This window comes from Mobula birostris, chromosome 2 (assembly GCF_030028105.1).
Source record: "Mobula birostris isolate sMobBir1 chromosome 2, sMobBir1.hap1, whole genome shotgun sequence".
NCBI lineage: Eukaryota > Metazoa > Chordata > Chondrichthyes > Myliobatiformes > Myliobatidae > Mobula > Mobula birostris.
Window position 1 is genome coordinate 171255201 of NC_092371.1, and position 15482 is coordinate 171270682.

Below are 15482 nucleotides of genomic sequence, written 5' to 3' on the forward strand. Positions count from 1 at the left end.
GAATCTCTGCATAGTATATGGTGACATATATGTACTTTGATAATACGTTTACCTTGAACTTTGAAGTTCCACTCAGAAAGTAGTTCAGAACCTTTAATATTCTTCATTGAAGCAATCATGGAAATTCAGTGGCTGAAGATACTGCCTTGATCAGCACTATAATGTCCTTTTTCCTCATTGTTGAAACAACTCTGCACCTTGTTTCTGTAATTAAGTCCCTCATTCCTGATTTTATACTGTAATCTCTGGATCTCTGATAATCTGTATGACTGAGCGATACCCCAGGTACACAATCTACAATTTCCTTTGCTTTTGATCTCTGGACCACAGTCTTTGCATTGATGCATATTGAAGTACATCAGTTACATGTGGGAACTCAACGGGACAGTTCCCTTGCAGTCACTAATATCCCCACGCAAGAAGATTGGCTGTTTTTTGCATTCTTATACAGCGAATTGGATGATTGTAATAAATAATATAGTCTTCCCATGGGTAGTGTACTGGCAGTAGGGATGAGAATGAGTGGAGAAGAATGTGGTTTTGATGAGCTTTCACAGATGAGATGTGGGCTACAAACCAAAATACGACTGAGGAGAGATCAAAGGAGATGCTGTGAGGTTGGCATGAGAGACTCCACTATGGTCTGAAGAGGGCAAAATGAAGGGTAGGTGTGGCGACATAATAGTGTAGCAGTTAGCAAAATGCTATTACAGTACCAGCAGCCAGGGTTCAATTCCTGCGACTGCCTGCAAGGAGTTTGTACATTCACCCTGTTGGTGCATGGGTTTCGCCCGGGGGCTCCGGTTTCCTCCCACATTCCTGAGACATATGGGCTAGGGTTAGTGAGCTTTGGGCATGCTCTGTTGGTACAGCAACACATGCTCAGACAGTGTTGGTCATTTATGCAAAACAATGAATTTCTTAAAGATTAGGATTATTTGTCACATGTACCTTGAAGCACAAAACATCCAGTGAAACGTGTTGTTTGCATCATCATTTGCAATGTGCTGCGGGCAGCTTGCAGTACATCACAAACATTTCACTGTGTGTTTCAACGTACATGTAACAAATAAATCTAATCTTTAATTTTTAATTAGAAAGGTAAAGGTGGAGAGAATTGATGGAGGGGCACTAGTGTGTGCCTCTTGTTTCAGCAGTGAGTCAAAAAGCCTGGAGACAGGCATTTACAGTTCAAAGTAAATTTATTGTCAAAGTACGTACTGTATATGTCATCACATCCCACCTTGAGATTTTTTTTTGCAGGCATTCACAGTAGAACAAAGAAATGCAATAAAATTAATGAAAAACTGTACACAAAACAAAGACTGACAAAGAACCAATGTGCAAAAGAAGACAAACTGTGCAAATACAATAAATAGATAGACACATAGATAAATAAATAAATAATATGGAGAATATGAATTGTAGAGTTTTTGAAAGTGAGTCTGTAGGTTGTGGAATCTGTTCAGAGTTGAGGTGAGTATAGTCCTTTAGAAGACATTTCTTTTCCATTCTGGTGTTTGGTCTCAACAACAGCTGAACCTCTTGACCATGTCAACAAATTTTTATGCATTGGGTTGCTTCCACGTGATTGGCTGAATAGATATTTGCATTAACAAACAGGTGTACCTGATAAAGTGGTCACTGCATGTATTTTACATTCTGTTATTGTTTCCCTTGAACTACATCAATGCACTGATGTGATGAAATGATCATATCAAGGATTTGGTACAGGAGGGAGGCATTTAAATTTTTGGATCTTTGGGGTCTCTTCCAGGGAAGGTTCGACTTGTACAGAAAGAACAGTTTGTACTCGAACTGGAGAATGACTAATATCCCAATAGGAAGATTCACTAGTGCTGCCTGGGGTGAGGGTAGGTTAGGGATTTAAAGTAGAGTTTCAGGGGGATGGGAACCAGATCACAAGAACAGATAGGTGAGTGGTTGTGGAGAAAGATGTTGTTAAACCTACATGCAAAGGATATTGTAGGAAAGGTGGATAAGCTTAGGGCATGGATCAGCATGTGGAATTATGGCATTGTAGCTATTGCAGGAGGGGCAAGATTATTCTGGGTTTCCGTTGCTTTAGATATGATAGAGCAGGAGGGATTAAAAGGGGAGGGTAGCAATGCTAGTCAGGGAAAATGTCACTGCAGTACTCAATCAGGACAAAAAGGGCTGGATGGAAAAGAGTTCATCAAATGTGTTCAGGAAAGTTTCCTTAATTAGTACATAAAAGTCCCAACTAAAGAGAGTGTGATACCAGATCTCCTATTAGGGAATGAGACAGTGCAGGTGACAGAATTTTGTGCAGCTAATGTTCATAATGCCATTAGATCAAGGTAAATATGGAAAAGGATAGTTCCAGTCCTTGGGTTGAGATTTTAAATTGGAGAAAATGGAAAATTTAATGGTATCAGAAAGGATCTGGCGTGTGGATTGGGACAGGTTGTTTTCTGGCAAAAGGGTACTTGGCAAATGGGAGACCTTCAAAAGTGAGATTTGGAGAGCACAGAGTTTGAATGTTCCTATCACAATAAAAGTCAAGGATAACAGGTCTATGGAACCTTGGTTTTTAAGAGATATTGAGGAAAAAAAGCAAGTGTGTAGCAGGTATATGCAGATAGCAGCAAGTGAAGTCCTTGAGTGTAAGAGAACATTTAAGAAGGAAATTCGGAGGGCTAAAAGAAGATGTGAGGTTGCTCTAACAGACAAACTGAAGGAGAATCCTAAAGACTTCTACAAAATTATTAAGAGCAAATGGACAGCAAGGGATAAAATTGGTGCTCTGGAGGAACAGAATGTTATTCTATGCATTGAACTGAACGAGATGGAGGAGATCTGAAAGGGATTTTTTGCATCTGTATTTACTCAGGAGACAGAGAGGGTCTATAGATGTGAGGAAAACAGCAGCAGGCTCATGAATCCTATTCAGATTACAGAGGAGGAGGTGTTTGATGTCCTGAGGCAAATTAGGTGGACAAATCCCCAGGGCCTGACAAGGTGTTCCCTCGGACCCTATGGGAGACTAGTGCCGAAATTACAGGGGCCTATTTATCTTTAGTCATGGGTGAGGTGCTGGAGGCTTGGAGGACAGCTAATATTGTTCCATTGTTTAAGACAGGCTCTAATAATAGGATACAAAATTATAGGCCAGTGAGCCTAACATCAGTAGTGGGTAGGTTATGGGAGGAATTCTAAGGGACAGGATTTATAAGTATTTGGATAAACAGGGACTGATTAGCGATAGTCAGCATGGTTTTGTGCATGGTAAGTTGTGTCTAACCAATCTTAGAGTTTTTTGAGGAAGTTACCAGTAAAGTTGATGAAGGCAAGGCAGTGGATGTTGTCTGTATGGACTTTATCAAGGTCCTACATGGGAGGTTGGTCACAAAGGTACAGTCACTTGACATTCAAGGTGAGGTAGTAAATTAGATTGGACATTGACTTCACAGTAGAAACCAGAGGGTGGTAGCAGATGGTTTCCTCTCTGACTAGTGGCGGGCTGCAGGGATTGGTGCTTGGTCTGTTGCTGTTGGTCATCTATATAAACAATCTGGATGATAATGTGGTAAACTGGATTAGCAAATTTGCAGATGACACTGAGATTGGGGGTGTAGTGGACAGCGAGAAAGACTATCAAAGCTTTCAGTGGGATCTGGACCAGCTGGAAAAATGGGCTGAAAAATGGCAGATGGAATTTTTTGCAGACAAGTGTGAGGAGTTACACTATGGGAGGATCAACCAGGGAAGGTCGTATGCAGTGAGTGACAGGGCACTGGTAAGTGCCATGGAACAAAGAGATCAGGGAACACAGATCCATAACTCCCAGAAACTGGCATCACAGGTACAAAGAAAGCTTTTGGCACAATGGCCTTCATAAATTAATGCATTAAATGTATTCAGTACAGACAATAGACAATAGACATTAGGTGCAGAAGTAGACCATTCGGCCCTTTGAGCCTGCACCACCATTCTGAGATCATGGCTGATCATCTACTATCAATACCCGGTTCCTGCCTTGCCCCCATAACCCTTGATTCCCCCATCCATAAGATACCTATCTAGCTCCTTCTTGAAAGCATCCAGAGAATTGACCTCCACTGCCTTCTGAGGCAGCTCGTTCCACACCTCCACAACTCTCTGGGAGAAGAGGAGTTGGCATGTCATGTTGAAATTTTATGAGACTTCAATGAGGCCTAATTTGGAGTAATGTGTGCAGTTGTGGTCACCTACCTACGAGGAAAGATGTGAATAAGATTGAAAGACTGCAGAGAAAATTTTAAAAAGATTTTGTCTGGTCTTGAGGACCTGTGTTAAAGGGAAAAGTTGAATAGGTTAGCAATTTATGCCCTAGAATGTAGAAAATTGAGGGGAGATTTGATAGAGGTAGATAAAATTATGAGGGGCATAGATAGGGCAAATGCAAGCAAGCTTTTTCCACTGGGTGAGACTACAACTAGAGGTCATAGGTTAAGGGTGAAAGGTGAAATGTTTAAGAGGAATATGAGGGGGGACTCCTTCACTCAGAGTGTGGTGAGATTGTGGAACAAACTGCCAGCTCGAGTGGTGGATACAGGATAGATTCCAATATTAAAGAGAAATGTGGATCGGTACATGGATGATAGGAACTATGGTCCGTCTGCAGGTGGATGGAACTAGGCAGATTAACGGTTCGGCACAGACTAGATTCTCCAAGAGGATCACAACCTTGTCAATGACTCGGAGAGCTATAGAGGCTGGAGTCAGGGCTTCATGCGTTTGGCTCTTGGTAGGGTCACCCATGCCAAGCAGGTGGAGGACAGACCAAGAGTGGTCTACCAGTCCTCCGGGTTCGGGGGTTCAACTCAGGGCTAACAAGCTTGACTGATAAAACAAAACTGTTACGGAAACAGCAATCCTTCTACAACTGAGTGCGATGGTGTTCCTGAGTCTCCACCCAGGACTTGCATGACTGACAGTAGTGAAAACGGAGAAGAAGCTACTGACGCGGAAGCCCTGAACACCGCCGGAGATGGAGGAGCTTCAGTGCTAACCTATACGCCAGCGTCGTAACGGGCAGTAAGTACAGACTAGATGGGCCAAAGGTGAGCCTATGATTCTCTCTGTATGGATAGCATGCAAAATAAAGTTTTTCACTGTGACAATATTAAACAAATTAGCAGGTGCGGCCTGGCCTGGTGAGTACTTACAGCATTTGTTTTTGTTTTCATACCATTGGAATCTCGCTCATGGTCAATCGTTATACATTGTAGTCACAAACTGTGATAAGCCGAACCGATATGTTGTAGGTCACAGCCGCGCCAAGACTAAACGCGTTCACTTTTTCACTGCACGAACCCCATTCCGTACTGTGCAGAGTTGAGAAGAAAATAACCGCTATACCGCTGAAATAAAGTTATCGTTCCACTGACCAACGATCAGCACCCCGCGACAGGGAATAAATTCCCAGCTTTCTCCAAAGACCTGTTGCAGGGTCCGCCTTCCGTGCGGCGAACAGCGCTCCCGGTTTTCACTCGCTAGTCGACCTCTCCTCGAGGGTCGAGCTGCGGACCTGCGGGCCTCGCCAACAGCTGGGTACAGTCCCGGTCGGGAGTTGAGCTCCGGCCCGGTGAGATCCCTGTGAGTTTTACCACGGGCAATAAACAATGAGTTCGTTTGAATGGAAAGCACTTCGTGGGAAACGCGCCCTTCTGGTAGAGAAAACACCGGTGCGCCCGTCTTCTGGTCAACGTCCCCCTGTTACATTACCCCGAGGTCACCCCGCTCAGAGGAACTTGAACTTGCTGTGTCATATTAATAACAGATCGACAGCGGGACTATGTCCTTCGACGCCGAACAACCGCGACTGGAGAGGGAAACTCCGTTATGCCCTAAATGACCAGCACTCAGCTTAGTCCGCTCATATCTGTGGTGTAATAACGAGACCAGTGCGGAAATCTGGTCTGGTCCTACAGTCTGCGTAAGCCGGGCAAACACAAAAGTATGACCGACAAAACACTATGTAAAAGAGCACTCCCCCCCCCCCACCTCACTTCTCTATCAGATGGAGTAAGAGGGGTCCCGCGCACATCCGGAAGGCGAGTTTACTCACACGAACCCGTGGTAGGTGAACGCCCAGCCCCGGGGTCTCTCCAGGACGTTGTAGAGCAGATTCTGGACCTTGCGGTAGCGCGCGTTACTCCGGCGCCTCTCCAGGGCTTTGATCAACACATTCGGTCCTTTCCCCTCGCTGGTCAGCGGCAGCGTCCCGTCACGGCCGCCGCACCGCTCGGAGCCCGGGTTCAGGCCGGTCTCCACGTCGCTCGCTGCCACCTCCTGCAGCCGGAACCCGTCCCCGCCTGCACTCTTCCCTCTGGCACCGGGGCTGTTCTCCCTCCACAGCCCACTCCCATCGCTGTGTTTGCGGGGCATCGCATCAGGCGCCCGGGGAAGGAGCCTGAAGCGGAGGCATCGAGCCGCCGGGGCAGTAGTGGCGAAGAGGCTCTGTCCACTTCACTCTCTTGATTAACGCCGAGCCTGCTGTCCCGTTCCTCCTCCTCCTCCTGTTCGGGAGGGGTTTTGCCTGCTTCAAAGCGCTGGAAGGTACGCCAGGATTGCAGGGGTTAACGATCCCTTGGGCAGAGACAGTGTGAGCCGCTGGCTTTGGTTGGGAGAGTAGCGATGGCGAACGCCAAGTCCACGCTGGTGCCAAGTCCGTCCTCCCCCTGGGTTGTGCCAGGCGCCGGGCGGCTATCCAGTTCCCAGTTTCCCGCCCGGGGGTCGGTGTGGCAACTAGAAGAAACCAAAGGAGGGGTGAGTGGGTGGGGAGATACCCACCTTTTTAAACCGACACTCGCCCCGAAATGCTCGGGAGTCGCGGCCGGAGGATTGGATGACTGACGGCGGATCTCGGGTACTGTTCAGTTCCTGCTCTAGGTACCCAAAGCAAACACACACACACACACACACACAGACACACACACACACACACACACACACACACACACACAGAACTCGCTCAGTCAGGGACTCACCACTGAGCCGCACGGGCGAGACGCTGCCCCGCTGTGGCCTGCCAAGGTGGACTTTCTGAGACACCCCTGGGTGAATATCAGGCGGTATCTGTTTGCCCACTTGCCCGCCTCCCTTTCCCTGAGGTCTGGACCCGGACCCGCGTCTGCACCGCTACCATTTCAGGCTGCCGCCCTACGGAGTGCTGCGCCTTTAAAGGTGCGGCTCCGCTCCCAGTCCCAAATGCCGCTGATGTACCCTTCGATCAAGATTAACTCAAAAGGGAGGACAAATCTGACCACTGCCACGGAGCAGTGTGTGTATGTTTGTGGACAGAGGGGTGCGGGTAGGGGTGGCGTAGAGGAACACAGAGGACTGCAGATGCCGGTATTCGGAGCAAAACTGTTCGCCGAAGGAACGCACTCACAAAACGCTAGAGGAACTCAGTAGGTCGGACAGCGTCTACGGGGGGAAACGAACAGTCGGCGTTTCGGGCTGAAAAACTTCGGCTGGTTGTTCCACCCCATAGATGCTGCCTGGCCTGCTGAGTTCCTCCAGTTTGTGCATCCGCTGCCTCCATAATTCGGGCACCTGCAGTCTCTCTTGTGAATGGCGACACGGCAGCATAGCTTTTAGCGCAGCGCTACTTCAGCGTCCTCGACACGGGTTCATGCCATGTTGGCACGGGAAACTTGGCGACACTTGCGGGCTGCCCCCAGCACAATACTCGCTGATTTGATTTTACGCAATGACGCATTCACTATGTTTCGATGTACAATTGACAAATGAATGTAATCTTTATTTTGGAATGCATTGGAGGGACTCAATGGGCCAGCAGCGTCCATGGAGGAGAAAAGTTTGTAGGAAGAAGGGTCTTGCTGTGTTGCCCCAAGGACTTGGGGAGTTTGGCCTTGGGAGGTGCCCATGGCCCCGTGATCAGAAGCCAGCCACAAGTTAAAAAGCAGGGCCTTCCTCTGGGATAGGAATAGTCGGGGTTAAATACAACAGCTGGTAGCAGAGGCCGTTTGCCTGTGACAGGTGCAGAGAGCAGAAAGTGGTCGCCAAGGCACAGGATTCTGAATCATGAGTCAAGCGCGCAGCACAACAATGAATCACGAAAAGGCTACAGCACGGAATGAACACATCGTGTCCACACAGTCCTGGTTTTAACGCAACTCCATCAACTGTTTCTATTCCCGCTTCCAACAGAGTCATTCGCTTCTTCTCGGACACACAAGGTTCAAGATTGTTGAATGTCATATGTCAAGTGTAAAGGAGAACGAAATAATTGTTACTCCGGATCAGATGCAGCTAAAGACACACACACACACACACACACACACACACACACACAATAGCATACGATACACTATAAGTATATATACATATATTGATTTTGCGTCCATAAAGTGATGCAAGGCACGGGAGTGTCTGTATATAAAGTGACTGACAGGAAATAATAAAGTAGTGGTGGTTGGGTTGTGGAGGTGTTGATCCTTGGGGAAAGTAACTGTTTTTGAGTCTGGTGGTCCTGGCAAAGTACTACGTCATCTCCTCTCTACTGCGTATCTGTTCATGGCTGAATCCGCTTCAGATGTCGAATTCCACGTACAACCGCTACTGCCCGAAGAGCCTCATTAAGCATCGAAGCTCCCGGTCACTGGCTGGGCCAAATGATCAAAAGTTAAATGATCTTTTCGAGGATTTTCTGCCACCTATGTCGCTGGTCGTTTTGGTACTGTGAGTGGAGAGAAGCCTGCTGTTTCCTTGCAGTCAGATGGTGTTCTGCTGGGGCCCAGGGGGTTGTTAACTCATCGCCTCGAACCTGTCCCGTCAATCAGATTATTGGCTGGAGGAAGAACATCTGTGCGCAGAAATCGTTATAAAATAAAGGCGCATTTATATGGCATCGTTGACATTGTTGTGCATTCATCCCAAAGGATCCTGTAGCTTGTAGATGCAGAGTTAAACATAACGGAAACAGGCCTTACACACAAAATGCCTGGGGACTCAGTGGGTCAGACAGCGTCTAAGAAAGGAGATGGGCAGTCGATGTTTCGGGCCGCGACTCTTGAAACAGACATTTTCCCTCATCTTGTCCATGCTTTAGTACCTTGTCTACTTGAGCTACTCCTAGAAACCTTTCCTATCCATGTGCTCATCTAAATCGATTTTGACCCTTACAGTTGTACGATTAACACACACAAAATGCTAGACGAACTCAGCAGATTAAGCAGCATCCGTGGAGAGAAGTAAACAATCAAGGTTTTCCGTCCAGATCCTTCATCAGGTGTCGGCATGAAACGCTGACTGTTTATTCTCCTCCGCTGATGCTGCCTGACCTGCTGAGTTTCTCCAGCATTTCGTACGTGTTGCTGGATTTCCAGCAGCGGCAGGATCTATTGTGTTTGTATTTGTTTAATTATTATTAAGCACTACTGCACTGTAGTCATTGATACAATGAATAAAATCCAACAGCCAATTTTTAACGAGATATTGACCAAATAAGCTGCCATTTGATGTTACCAGTCGAGATTCTTCATTTCCATAAACCAAGTTATTAGCCCTTGATACTCAGTAACATTTTTATCTCCCCATGGTGGTAACTCTCTCTGAACTCAATGAAGCATCTACTCTCAGATTGGAGGAGCAACACCTCATATTTGCCTGCATAACCTCCAAACTGATGCCTTGAGCATCTATTTCTCTACTTTATGGTAATTTCTTCCCCTCTCCCTTTTCTGTTTTTCCCCTCCCCATTTTGGCTCCCCCTCTTTTACCCCTCCTCCTTCCCTTTCTCCCATGGTCCACTCTCCTCTTCTATCCGATTCCTCCTTCAGCCCTTTACTATTTTCACCCATCACCTCCCAGCTTCTCACTTCATTCCCCCTCCCCACCAAACCATCTTCCATCCTCACCTGGCCTCACCTATTACCTGCCCCCATGTACCCCTCTCCACCTTCTTATTCTGGCTTTCCCACCTTCCTTTCCAGTCCTGATGAGGGGTCTTGGCCTGAAACATCAATTGTTTATACCCCTCCTCCAGCATTTTGTGTGTGTTACTCAGCGAAGCACTATCCTGCTTCACTTTGCTCGTGTGTGAGGCTCTGTCTTCTGAGTTACACTCCACTCTCTACAGTCATGCATATTTACAAAGAGTGCTAAACTGCATATTCTGTCTGATAATTTCTACCATCCTCTTGATTCCCAACCACAATGAGAAGACCTGGAAGTGACTATTGTGCACCTAAAACTGCCATTCAGCTGTTAAACAAAATAGTTTAGAAATACCTTAGACTGTAAGACATAGGAGCAGAATTAGACCATTTGGCCCATTGTGTCTGCTCCACCAATTTATCAAGGCTGATTTATTATCTCTCTCAACCCCATCCTCCTGTCTTCTCCTCATAACCTTTGATGCCCTTTCTTATCAAGAACCTATCAACCTCCACTTTAAACATACCCACTTTTTGAATCTTGTTACACCATTTAAGGTTACTACTTTTTGAAGTGGTAAAAAGCTGTCCCATTCTCGCATAATCCCTAATTGATCTTATGCAGATATTATACACTTTATTAGGTACACCTGTACATCTGCTCATTAATGCAAACATCTCATCAGCCAATCATGTGACAGCCACTCAATGTATAAAAACATGCTGACATGGTCAAGAAGTTCAGTTGTTGTTCAGACCAAACATCAGAATGAGGGAAGAAAATGTGATCAAAGTGACTTTCACTGTGGAATGATTGTTGGAGCCAGATGGAGTGGCTTAAGTATCTCAGAAACTGCTGACATCCTGGGATTTTCACACACAACAGTGTCTAGAGATTATAGACACTGTTGTGATAAACAAAAAAAAAAAATCCAATGCACTTCTTTTTTCAACTGTTGATGCATTCTGTTATCTCATGAAATAGACCTGAATTCCAGCAGACTTCTGAAGTAACAGGAAGAAGATGCCAGCTTGCTTCCTTATTCTTTGCTTTTCAAGTTTTTTGTCTGCTTGAGATAGATTATTTTTTTAATGGTAGCCATTCAATGGGAAATTTTTCCTCACAGTGCCATGTGACAGATTTGACCAGGTTATGTGTGACAATCAACTTGTGACTTAGGAGTCCTTCAAAGTACTCCTTTATCCTTTCAAAAATATTGGATCAATTTTAACACCATCATATATATTGTAGGAGCAGAATTAGGCCATTCAGTCAATTGAGTCTATTCTGCCATTCAATCGCGGCTGATTAATTATCCTTCTCAAACCCATTCTCATGCCTTTTTCCTGCAATCTTTGATGCCCTTACTAATCAGGAGCCTATCAACTTCTGCTTTAAATACATCCAATGGTTGGTGTCCACAGCCATCAGTGGCAATTAATTCCATAGATTCACCAGCCTCTGGCTAAATAAATTCCTCCTAAACTCTGTTCTAAAGGGACGACTCTATTCTGAAATTGTGCCCTCTGGTTTTAAGCTCCCCCATTAGGGTAAAGGAAATTAGGACAAAAACAAGTTGGAAATTAAGCATCTTTTTGATTGCAGATTAATTTAATGTCCCCAATATTGATTGGCATCTCCCTAGTACAAGGGGTTTTGAAGGGGTGGAGATTGTTAGGTGTGTTCAGGAAGATTTCTTGACACAATATGTAGATAAGCCTACAAGAGGAGAGACTGTACTTGATCTGGTATGGAGAAATGAACCTGGTCAGGTGTCAGACCTCTCAGTGGAAGAGCATTTTGGAGATAGTGATCACAATTCTATCTCCTGTACCATAGCATTGGACAGGGATAGGAACAGACAAGTTAGGAAAGCATTTAATTGGAGTAAGGGGAAATATGAGGCAGGAACTTGGAAGCATAAATTGGGAACAGACGTTCTCAGGGAAACGTATGGAAGAAATGTGGCAAATGTTCAGGGGACATTTGTGACAAGACAGGGAAAGGACGGTAGGGTACAGGAACCGTGGTGCACAAAGGCCATCGTAAATCTAGTCAAGAAGAAAAGAAAAGCTTATGAAAGGTTCAAAAAACTAAGTAATGATAGAGATCAAGAAGATTATAAGGCCAGGAAGAATGAGTTTAAGAATGAAATGACAAGAGCCAGAAGGGGCCATGCGAAGCACTTGGCGGACGGGATTAAGGAAAACCCCAAGGCATTCTACAAGTATGTGAAGAGCAAGAGGATAAGATGTGAGAGAATAGAATCAATCAAGTATGACTGTGGAAAAGTGTGTATGGAACCAGAGGAGATAGCAGAGGTATTTAATGAGTACCTTGCTTTAATATTCACTACAGAAAAGGATCTTGGTGATTGTAGGGATGACTTACAGCAGACTAAAAAGCTTGAGCATATAGATATTAAGAAAGAAGATTGTGCTGGAGCTTTTGGAAAGCGTCAAGTTGGATAAGTCACTGGGACTGGACAAGATGTACCCCAGATTACTGTGGGAGGCAAGGGAGGAAATTGCTGAGCCTCTGGCGGTGATCTTTGCATCATCAATGGGGACAGGAGAGGTTCCAGAGGACTGGAGGGTTGCAGATCTTGTTTCTTTATTCAAGAAAGGGAGTAAGATAGCCCAGGAAATTATAGACCAATGAGTCTTACTTCAGTGGTTGGTAAATTGATGGAAAAGATCCTGAGAGGCAGGATTTATGAACACTTAGTGAGGCATAATATGATTAGGAATAGTCAGCATGGACTTGTCAAAGGCAGGTCGTGCCTTACGAACCTGATTGAATTTTTTTGAGGAAGTGACTAAACACATTGATGAAGGAAGAGCAGTAGATGTAGTGTATATGGATTTCAGCAAGGCATTTGACAAGGTACCTCATGCAAAGCTTATTCAGAAGTAAGGAGGCATGGGATCCATGGGATTGCTTTGTGGATCCAGAATTGGCTTGCCCACGGAAGGCAAAGAGTAGTTGTAGATGGGCCATATTCTACATGGAGGTCAGTGACCAGTGGTGTGCCTCAGGGATCATGATTTTTATAAATGACCTGGATGAGGAAGTGGAGGGATGGGTTAGTAAATTTGCTGATGACACAAAGGTTGGGGGTGTTGTGGATAGTGTGGAGGGCTGTCAGAGGTTACAACGGGACATTGATAGAATGCAAAACTGGGCTGACAAGTGTCAGTTGTTCAACCCAGGTAAGTGTGAGGTGGTTCATTTTGGTAGGTCAAATATGATGGCAGAATATAATATTAATGGTAAGACTCTTGACAGTGTGAAGGATCAGTGGGCTGTTCGGGTCCGAGTCCATAGGACACTCAAAGCTGCTGCTCAGGTTGACATTGTGGTTAAGAAAGCATACGGTGTATTGGCCTTCATCAATTGTGGGATTGAGTTTAAGAGCTGAGAGGTAATGTTGCAGCTATATAGGACCCCGGTCAGACCCCACTTGGAGTACTGTGCTCAGTTCTGGTCGCCTCACTACAGGAAGGATGTGGCAACTATAGGAAGGATGCAGAGGAGATTTACAAGGATGTTGCCTGGATTGGGGAGCATGCCTTATGAGAGCAGGTTGATATAGATTTCTGAACGAGCCATGAAGTCACCAACAGTTCCTCATTCTTTGCTCTGTTTTTGTACTATCTATTTGTTTTTTTTATATTTCATATTGTAACTTATGGTAATTTTTGTATTCAACATGTACTGCTGCCACAAGACAACAAATTTCAGGACATACTTCAGTGATTATAAACCGGATTTTGATTCCAAGAAGGGGTGGGGTGGACGTAACAAAGGCAGGCTGCTCTGTCCTAGATAGTAGGGTTGCTGGGGTTGCAAGGACTGCATTCCAACACACTTGTGTCTGGTAGATGGTGGAGAGACTAGGAGTGTTAGAGATCTGTTGGAATGCTTTGAGGAAATAACAGGCAGAATAGACAAAGGAGTGGATGTTGTTTATTTGGATTTTCAGAAGGCCTTTGACAAGAAGCAACATATGAGGCTGCTTAACAAGATAAGAGCCCATGGTATTACAGGAAAGATACTAGCATGGATAGAAGATTGGCTGACTGGCAGGAGGCAAAGAGTGAGAATAAAGGCACTGTTTCTGGATGGCTGCTGTTGACTAGTGGTGTGCCACAGGGGTTGGTGTTGGGAACACTTCTTTTCACATTACACGTCAATGATTTGGATGACTGAATTAATGGCTTTGTGGCCAGGTTTGTGGATGGTACAAAGATAGGTCGTAGTATTGAGGAAGCAGGGTGTCTGCAGAAGGACTTAGACAGATTGGCAAAGAAGTGGCAGATGGAATACAGTGTCATACACTTTGGTAGAAAGAATAGAGAGTGGAATATTTTCTAAACGGGAGAAAATTCAAAAATCAGAGGTACAAAGGGACTTGGGAGTCCTTGTACAGGATTCCTTAAAGGTTAATTTGCAGGTTGATTTGGTGGTGAGTAAAGTTATCATCCAATTTGAGAGGACTAGAATACAAAATCAAGGATGTAATGATGAGGTTTTGCAAAGCATTGGTCAGAACTCACTTGGGGTGTTGTGAGCAGTTTTGGGCCCCTTGTCTAAGAAAAGATGTGTTGGTGTTGAAAAAGGTTAGATGTGGTTCATCAGAATGATCCCAGGAACGAAAGGGGTAACATACGAGGGGCTTTTGATAGCTCTGGGTCTGTACTCACTCGAGTTTAGAAGAATGAGGGGGTGATCTCTTTGAAACCTATCAAATGCTGAAAGGCCTGGATAGACTGAGCATTGACAGAATGTTTTGAATAGTGTGAGAGTCTAGGATCAGAGGGCACAATCTCAGACAGAATAGAAGGACATCCCTTTAGAACAGCGAGGAGGAGGAATTTCTTTAGCCAGAGGGCAGTGAATCTGTGGAATTCATTGCCATGGACAGCTGTGCAGACCAAGACATTGGGTATATTTCAAGCAAAGGTTGATAGGTTCATTAATCAGGACATCAAATGTTATGAGGAGAAGGCAGGAGAATGGAGTTGAGAGGAATAATAAATCAGCTGTGATGGTATGGGAGAGCAGACTCAAGGCACCAAATTGACTAACTCTGCTCCTATGCCTTATGGTCGTATGGTCCTGTGGAAGTGAGCACTTGCTGCAAAATATCCAACCTCTGACCTCCTATTGTAATTGCAGTACTATTATAGCTGGTCCACGTGAGATTCGGGCCAAATTGGAGTTATATACAGGCCTCAGAACAGTGCCAGGATGTGGGGTACAAATTACAATGGGAGACAGGAAAGACATGTAAATTGGACAATGTTACAATAGTCATGGAGGATTTCAGTATGCAGGCAAGATGGGAAAATCAGGTTGGTGTAGGATCCCAAGAGAAGCAATTTGTAGAATGCCTATGAAATGCTTTTTTTAGAGCAGCTTGTGGTTGAACCCACTAAAAAAGGTAATTGCAGATTGGGTGTTGTGTAAAGGCATAGACTTCTTTCTAAACAAGGAGCAAAGTCATAAACTGTAAGTGCAAAGACGTCTGAGAACCTTGTGGAGGGAAG

The 15482-nt window shown here is 45.1% G+C and overlaps 1 protein-coding gene across 1 annotated transcript in view; it reads right to left on the minus strand.

Moving 5' to 3' along the window:
* kcnq5a (potassium voltage-gated channel, KQT-like subfamily, member 5a) overlaps positions 1–6498 on the minus strand; it is a 385749-nt gene extending 379251 nt beyond the window's left edge. The window contains exon 1 of the mRNA XM_072278222.1: positions 6095–6498. Coding sequence (XP_072134323.1) covers positions 6095–6414 — 320 coding nt within the window. The 5' untranslated portion in view covers positions 6415–6498. The remainder of the gene's footprint in view (positions 1–6094) is intronic.
* Positions 6499–15482: the final 8984 nt, after the last annotated feature.